Source organism: Cyphomyrmex costatus, unplaced genomic scaffold, assembly GCF_001594065.2.
Source record: "Cyphomyrmex costatus isolate MS0001 unplaced genomic scaffold, Ccosl1.0 scaffold5, whole genome shotgun sequence".
Classification (NCBI taxonomy): Eukaryota; Metazoa; Arthropoda; class Insecta; order Hymenoptera; family Formicidae; genus Cyphomyrmex; species Cyphomyrmex costatus.
In genome coordinates, this window is record NW_017279267.1 from 254,980 (window position 1) to 264,097 (window position 9,118).

General features: G+C 35.9%; 1 protein-coding gene across 2 annotated transcripts; it reads left to right on the forward strand.

The window, feature by feature from the left end:
- Positions 1-499: 499 nt before the first annotated feature.
- Positions 500-8,262, forward strand: LOC108778337 (uncharacterized). Of its 2 annotated transcripts, XM_018545491.1 has the most exons (7): positions 500-611; positions 2,821-4,181; positions 4,679-4,857; positions 5,420-5,446; positions 6,648-6,896; positions 7,024-7,284; positions 7,423-8,262. In XM_018545491.1, the coding sequence occupies exons 1-7, from the start codon at positions 500-502 to the stop codon at positions 7,616-7,618; spliced, it is 2,385 nt and encodes a 794-aa protein (XP_018400993.1). In that variant the 3' UTR covers positions 7,619-8,262. The 2 variants fall into 2 exon arrangements, with proteins under 2 accessions (XP_018400993.1, XP_018400994.1); XM_018545492.1 differs by lacking the exon at positions 5,420-5,446 and having other exon boundaries at positions 514-611.
- The last annotated feature ends 856 nt before the right edge of the window (positions 8,263-9,118 follow it).

The following is a 9,118-nucleotide window of genomic DNA, read 5'->3' on the forward strand; positions in this document are numbered from 1 at the left end:
GGCGGTGGTGGCGGCGGTAGCGCGCTGGTGGTGGTGGTGGTGTGGAGGCGGCGGCGGTGGGTTAGTAACGATGATGAGGATCTTTCGCGCCACCTGGTATAAGAGTGTCGGCGCACAAAGTGAAACGTCGTCGTCGTCGTCATCCTCGTCGGGGGAAAGCGTGAAAACTGCGAGAGTCGGCACGAGCATCGATTAGAGGGAACGATACGACTTTCCCGTGCATCGCGGATCGTTCACAATTCCGCCGATACGTCATCCTCGTTCTTCCGCTCCTCTCCCCCCTGTCGTGTAACATGGATCGCGCGCGGTACCGTCGGCGGTGCGCGTAGGTGGACGGACGAGGCTGCTGCTGCTGTTACTGCTGCTACTGCTGCTGCTGTTGCTGCATGTTATAACCTCAACGAAGGGAACGGTGTGGCGTGACGAATCCGTCCCAGCTGCACCGCGAAATGTGAATTCGCGCAACTGAATCCAAGGGTGACTCTCTCGAGCGTCGAAGATGAGGAACGGCTTCACCGACATACCGGTCGCGAGTGCCGACAGCAGCACGGACGCCATATGGCTCGAGAAGAGCAGTCCGTCGCGGATGGCACCCGAACGAATGTCACTGAGTACGTTTCCCCTTCGTACACGTCCCGTGCCGTGATCGTGGACTCGAGAATGCGATTTAGTTGATACGTTTAAGGAGTCTCCTCCGCGTCTTGTCAGCGCGATTCACACGCGGGAGATTGACCCTGCAGAGAAGGGCATCGCGCATCCTTTTCTATACGTTTTCACAGCCGCGGGGCGAAAAATTCAACTCGTTGGCAAATCGCTCGCGTCGATTTCTGTTTTACTCTGAAATCGACTGGCGCCGAGGATTCCCCGAGCAAGTCGACGCTGAATCAATGTAGTCTCTTCTTGATGTCACCGGAATCCGGAGTGTTTACACTTCCGCGGTTTATATCTCGCTAATCGCGTCATCGCGACGCGAAACGCCGCGCCGCGTATCATCGAGCGCGCGCGCGGGATCGATTGAGGATCCTCAATCGAGGCGCGTCACGTGCGCGACAAGTCGGTTTTACCTACCTGTTTCCTTTTGACACCGCCGCCGGTTACTCCGAGCCGGCGTGTTTATGCTGTACGCTGGATATACCTCCGTATTCATAGTCAGACCTTATACTTAAGGCTTCCTTAAATTTATCTTTAGATACTCGCAGTAGCCAATAAAATAATTCGTAGATCATCTGAAGATAAATTTAAGGAAGCCTTAAGTATAAGGTCTGACTATGAATACGGGGGATATTCTCGATTGTTTTGACGCGTCTCGAAGAGGCTTTGATTATCGGATCGCGATTCGATCGCGGTGCCAAATTGATGCATTAAAATCATTTTTTTTGGTCGTAAATGAGGATTCCGATCAATAGAAATTTTTCCGCTGTCTCAACTATAATAAACTCAACTAAAAATTCTGATTTATCTATTTTCAACTAAAATTTCAATTAATCCCATCACACTCTTTTCAGTAGAAAATGACTGCAATGATAAAAAATAATTCTTATAAATTTCGTTTTCATGAAATTTGATTTGATTCCCGATATAAGCATATTCTTAATTCACGAGGTATACGTGAAAAGGTGTGTGATAATTAAGCCTTAATTTTATTAATTAACTCTATTCACAGAAAGATGGAGTTGGACCCGGTCTTTTTATCTGAAGAAAAAGATAACACATGAAACTCTCTTCTGTTTATTTATATATGTATTACATGTACAATAAAGTTTATTTATTAATTTTAAATAATTGCAGTAAAACAAATTTTTATATTGACGAAGCCGTGGATCATCCGACTCCAACTTTGCCAGAGTTAATTAATTCAAGTTAATTAGTGTTAGTTAATTCAACGGTTGCGTATTACGAAGTATATATGAAAAACTGGAAATTAATGCCGAATTTTATTAATTAATGTTATCTAAAGATTGTGTATTACGAGGTATACGTAAAAAACTGATAATTAATTTTTAACTTCATTAATTAATATTATCTATTAATTAAGGTATATTCTAAAAAATATCAATTTAATACACATACATGTCTATATATTAATTTTTATCATGTTGATGTTAATATTAACATGTGAATTTAACATTACGATGTCCATATAATTCTCACCGTTAATGTGGATTTCAAACTCATGGTGTAAAATCCACGTTATTGATGTCAATATTAACATCAATACAGTGAGAATTATATAGGCAGACACTGTATAGTGTTAAATACCGGCATTTTTTAGAGTATATGAAAGTTACGATTAGTTTTGTATTGGTGATGTAATAGATAGGCCTGAGCATCAGCATAAAAAAAGCTATTTTTGAATTGGCGCGCAAGAAATCGGCCTACATACTAATTGCAAATCGATTTAGGATTTATCGGATGTGATTTAACGATGCGTTGTCGCATAATAATTAATAAATTTACATGATAAATAACCAGGAACAAGATTTAACTGGATTATTATACATGCTACAAAAACATCGGTCGGCAAATAGCTAATTGAATATATTTTATAAATAGCACGTCTATCGACAGAGAACTTCTTTTGCTGATAATATTTATTCTCTCTCTTGTAATGTAATTCTCGACTTTCATGATATATATGTAATAAAAAACATTAGTTTTCTAGACATAAGGTATTGAAATTTTTTATTCCAAGTATATTCTTTTCAAAAATTTACACTCTCTTATGTAATGTTATTCTCTCGATGCGATATGCATAATAGGTAATTAAGACTTAAACAACTACTTTTGAGAATATAAGGCTTACACGTCCTCGTTTTTCAGATTTCGAGAAAGTCGTCGTTAAGCAGGAACGTCCAGACGATGCGGAAATCCGTGAATTGGCTGCCAAAATGGTGGAAGCACACAAGGCGAAAATGCTGGCGAACATGCCAGCGGTACAACAACAGCAGAGGCAGCAGTGTCTTATGTCACAGCCTAATCTTCCCGGTATTCTTGGATATCTGCATAAACGACCAACTGACGGGTCGCCCGCTCCGAAACCGCCAACTGCTGCTTTGGAGAGTAAGGTGCTGACACCGGACGACGACAGCCTGCGGGGGCGATTCGGTTGGACGAGCTTTGACGAATGTCACATACCTTACATATTTCGCTCCGGCGAAAAGTATTGCGCCGTACGCATCTTAGAAACTAAGCTTCTCAACAAGTACCTGAGTTTTCTTCATTCGGACATCTACAGTTGCACATGTATAAGGAGTTATTACATTACGGAGGCCGAGAGCAAGTTGTTTAACGAGATTAACACCAAGCACTGCGAGAATCAATTCGGGAGGGACGTGTTTACGTGTAAGGACCTGGTGGTACGTCTCTCGGATGCCAAGGAGTTTTATACGTTTCTCGATGTGTGTTATACTAAACTGACTGCCGGTACCAATCCAAATGTGAGCGGACGCAAAGCGGACAAATGTGGTTTCATACGAATAAACAAAGAGTCTGTAGTACCTTACACGGTAAAGGACAATCTGCAATACGTGCCACTGTTTTATTTCGAGGGCGAGACGGAAAATCTCAAGCTAAAAGCGGAAAAGCTTGAGGGCTGGGATTTGTCGTATTTGAAATTTTGCTGCAAAGTACAGGGTATACGTAACGAACTGTTTGCGAGTGAAACTTGTTCGGTAATTAGTTTGAGTGACATTAAGAGTTATTTTCCACCGGGTACCGGCTTCGAGGACTATTGGCCGACCAAAGTTATGGACTCACAGTTATTGGTGAATAGCAACGGAAGCAGTACCGGCGGTGGATGGACGAAACAGCCACCTACACCACCGACGACTAAACCTCCTCCCGTACAAAACGCAAATAAAGTGGCACCACCTCTAAACACACGTACCGTACCGATGCCTAATATGATGCCACGGGGGACTGTCACGAGTACGGCACCGCCGCAGATGCCGCGAATAGGACAGCCGAGGCCTGTAGTCACACACCCCGCGCATTCTTCCCCATCGGGACTTCCCACCGGTAGATCAAACATGCCGGTAGTGTCGCAGCCTATGTTGAATACCGTTCAAGGTGTGGTTAACGGCCATTGGTCGGGCCTCGTTGGTGGTCAACCTACCTTTCAAACGGCACTCAATTCTCAGGCCAGCATTATACGAGCGACTTTGAATAATGTGATGCACAACGTAAGCTAATCTCCTTGTAATATAGACATAGTTGCCACCTTTCGACTAGTATGTTACTAGAGATCGACGGTTCTTCTACTGAAGATGTCGCTAACATGTCGAAAATTGATAATTACTGTCAAGATTACTTCCCTCTCATACAGTACTCTCCATCCAAGGGATGTTCTGGAAATATTTTTAGAATGTTCTTTAGAAGTTTGTATTGTAAGTGGTTTCTGCACATCAGAATTGGATCTTCTGCTAAATATTTTGAAAGGAAAATCACAACACGCTTATCTGAAAAGCAGCTCATTAAAATTTTGAGCGATTAGCTGGAAATTTTTTTCGTTGTTTAAAGAGCCGGAGATTCAAACGATTCTCGGTCAAAAACCGGAGAGGTGGCAGCCGTGATTATAAATCATAATATGAGATGTTTAAGATATCTTGATAATTTTTGTAGTTGTAGCTTTAGTGTTTATATTGTATACCAGACAAAATGTACAGTTTTTCATTTTTAGCAACAAATGACAACTGCTGCCAAAAGCTATTCTCAACAGTCTAGAAGTAGAGCGAGCAATAGTGGAGCAGCAGCTCAGTATCCTGGAGTATATCCGACGACAACCATGCAAGGAGTTGCTCAAGTCCAACCACCACCTCTTATACGAGCAACTGTTCACTCCAATCAACCGAATCTCGGGTAAGCATCAATAGAATTTTTTTCTAAAAACTTTTTAATATAGCTTAGTACATATATACACGTGTTGTAAGCTCACAAAGTTTCCAATAATTTTAAAAGATAATTTTGTTTTTCTTTTATATCATTGATTTTTTGGCAACTATGTATTTTTATACCGTACGCTTGCTTATAAAGCAAACTAATTAGCATAGAGTGTACATAATATCCAATCAAATTGTTGCACCTATTTATTTTGTATTGTGTATGGTATCATTTATATAATTAAAAATTAAAAATCGTATATTGCAAAAGATAATTTTGATTTAAAAAAAAAAAGGATTAATAAGTGTTTTCCTTCTTAATCAAATAAATTAATGTGTGAAAGTAAAGTTATGAAAGAAAGAAATTTCACTTTTTATATATAGCACATTGAGCATGAAATATTGAGCATTAGAGCCATGCTTATCCTAGCTTGAAACATTATGTTTACATATATAAAGCGTAATTATAATCGTTATATGTAGAGTATCTGCACCATAGCTTTCTGCATTTGTACATACAACGTATGATTTTTTTTGTATAGTTATCCCACCTATGGGAAGGATGACTGGTGAGTCCTTGTAACATATACTATTGTCATATAGATTATTATAAGAAATAAGATAGCATGCATAAATTTATATCTCAAGCTGTAAATCATATAAATAAATCTAACATCAATATTTGTAATTAATCTACAATACATGACTGTCTTTAAAGCTTCTCTCTCTTTGCGTGATACATTAATGCTCATAGTCAGGCATTATATTTAAAGTTTCCTTAAGTTTATCTTCAGATGCTCTACGAATTATTTTAGTGGTTACTGAGCATCTAAAGATAAATTTAAGGAAACCTTAAGTATAAGGTCTGACTATGAATACGGGCATAAGTACATTAAATACATTAGTTATAAATCTATTTTACACACACAAATCTACGTTACACAATATTTTAAATTTCATGTGATTAATGTATGATTTATTATATTGCTGTCAATGTATAAATAAAATAGTCTGTATACAATATATCTAAATATTTAGGTAACTAGAATAGAAATATTTGTTAAGATTTAATAACTGTAATATCCAAGTAAAAATCAAATTTGTTTACTAATGAGAAAGCTTCGAACAACAATCAGTATTTTACAATGATTCTGAAGTAAAATGATGTATTGTATTTTATTATATATTATTTTCTAGAAATTATTTACAAACGGTTTCAGTTATTTATCTATTTAAATGAGAGACATCCCGAATAATATGAGTAAAATGTCTAAAATGCAAGTAATGGATAAAATAAATGTTGACAGCATTATATTATAAATCCATTTATAAAATTGCTTTTTTTTTGGTCGTATTGATTAATAAAATATATACAATTTTTATATATATTTATATATCCCTTGCATATAGACATTCCTTTTATATAAATCTATTTTATCTTTTATTTTTATAATTGAACAAAAATGGATTCATTTATTAAAAATTAAATTAAATTATATTTGTAATTTGTACAAACATAAATATGTAAATATAATGTAATTTTATCATATCTGCATAAATCTTGTGTTGCTTTTGTGATATTGTATCGAATATTTTATTAATTTGTATAAAAATATAAAAATTTAACAAAAATAAACATACACACACAAAATCAATAGACACTTATATTTATTGCTGAAAAGACTTTAATGACAGAAATTAAATAAATGAGAATTAGTAACAGAGTTACTCGATAAAGTAGTAAAAAGTAATATAATTTTTGTATTTCAGGGTGACTACGACATATACAACACCTACGTTAGGTGTACCTAACGCAGTCGCAGCAACCACATATCCACAAATGCTTGGTTTAAGCGAACAAGTCCAAGCTTTAATGCCAGTACCTACATCAGCACCAAATTTATTACATCCGCAAAGGCATACACCATCTGTGCATAACACATCTCATTCAAAATATCCACCTCCTTTGATACCAGTTAATGGTAGCAGCGGTAGCGGCAACAGTAGTAGCAGTTCCAGGTATATATTATTACTTATCAATAAGCTAAATAAATACACATTAGATTAATTCTTTTTTTTAGCATAAAGTGTATTTATAGAATATGCTTAATTCAACTCGTGCGTTCACGATTAAGTTATTTTTTAGGGATACCCGAGGGAGAAAACCACTGATACCAATATCGGACCCACAACATATTACTACTTGTCATGTACAACCATACCAAATACAGAAAGCATTACTTGAAGAAAAGATGGTACCCTGTATTAATTTCAAACCTTACATCTATAGCGAATTGCTGATGACACTTCCTGACTTCGTTTCCAATTTCTTTCCTGCTTGTGACATCGAGAGTTGTAGACAAGTTCTTACAGATGTACTACATATAGAGTTATATCAAGGAAATAGGTAAATATATACATAAATGAATAAATATAGATAAATATGGAAAAATAAATAAATAGATAAATGGGATAATTGACTATAATTGATACTTGTTATATGAAATAATCTATTTTATATAAAAAAAAAAATAAAACTTTGCAGACTGCAAATGAAGATGTTAATGGAAGCAGGCAAATGTTCTTCATTAACAGAAGATCTACCTTTAATCCATATTAGGAGTATAATGAAATATATGCCACAATTCAAGTATATGTTCAATAGAGGAGATATGGTCATGCCTTCCCCAGCTCATTCGTCTGAAGAGCACCCTGCCAAAAAACGTCAACGTACCAGCTAGGATTGGCTACAGCCTTACTGGCCTACTTATGATTATTACCATTCGGCATTCTAAAGCCGATGTTCTCATGATTGTATTTTAGAACGCCTTTGAAAGTTAGGTGTATCTAAATACAAGTGTATAATGTCGCGTATGATGCGCAACAAAATATACATTGGTTTTGACGAGTGTGTAAAGTGACAGTGGTGAGAGCTATTTCTTTCTCCAAAGTGTATTGACGTGACTGTAAATAATATTAAAACGTGTAAATTTAAAATATGGTTGACAATTCAGATTTGCTTTCTATGTAGAAAGATTTATTTCAATAGTCGACAGTAGATGTCACTTTCGATTCAATTTTCGTGTTAATGCCTACTCTTTTTCTCACATCTTGACAATGAGTCACCGGATACGCGTAATTATGACGTTTTGTGACTTGGAAAAGACCGTATGCACATAATTGAATTGTATCTTTTGCAAAATTGTCATTAAAATTTTTTTGACGCGACCATTATTGAGATAAAGCACCTTATTTGCGCGCATCTATTGATTGTCAAGACATGAACGGCAAAGAGGAGACTCGAAAATCGAATCGAAAGTTGCATCTGTGATGCCAATCATTGATTTATTTTATTTCCATTTTTGAAAGCTTTGTTATAATATAAAAATCATTATATTGTTACACGAAAAATAGATAAAATAGAGAACGGTTTTATTTTCAAATTAAATGTATCCTATCATTCCATATACATACATACTTTTGCTCCTCTCTTTTACACACACGCGCACGCACGCACGTACACAAAAACACGTGAGTGCAACATACAAACATTTTATTTCTACCTCTGCACAACAATGAATACTATTCTTTTAGATTTCAATTTTACGTGTGTTCTTGTTATGCATTAATATCTTGTGTGTATATAAAAGTAAAAGTTCTATTTTAAAGAAAATTCGGAGAAAGAAAAGTATATTGTCCCATTTATTGTAAATGGGCATAACGTGCTATAGAGTTATTCAAAATGAATAACCTATTTTGCATATTAAATGTATATCAATAAAAAAAAGCGAAAAGTGGAAGTAAAGCTTCTTCAAGTTCCTAGCTATTACTAGTGCGTATCCTGATAACTAGCTACAAGCTAATTTAAAAGCGTTAGACCATTCATTTATTACTATAATTTTGCGTGTGTTTTTATACCATTTTCTTAAAACTTGTTAAAAAGCGTTAAGGTAATTTATTGATGAACATTTTTTGTTTCGAGTATTAAAAAAATATATTATGTACAGAAGAATATGGTGACGTACTGAACGGAAATAATAGAACGGAACAAATACCTACTTAATGTGAAAAAGATGGCAGTGAGCAATATCTCATGGATAGATTTGTAGGAGATATGAATAATGTACAAGATCTGATTACTATCATACAATGATAAGAAAATAAAACCGACCTTTTTGTATCTTTTTTTAAAATATAGTTAATAATAGTATTTTGCCATATTGCTGCTGCATCTTTTAGAT

Excerpts from the sequence above, each read along its gene's own strand:
- LOC108778337 (XM_018545491.1), top strand. The coding sequence starts at position 500 with ATGAGGAACGGCTTCACCGACATACCGGTCGCGAGTGCCGACAGCAGC. Across the intron at positions 4,858-5,419 it reads TCCAATCAACCGAATCTCGG|TTATCCCACCTATGGGAAGG; the intron begins GTAAGCATCAAT and ends TTTTTTGTATAG. Across the intron at positions 6,897-7,023 it reads AACAGTAGTAGCAGTTCCAG|GGATACCCGAGGGAGAAAAC; the intron begins GTATATATTATT and ends GTTATTTTTTAG.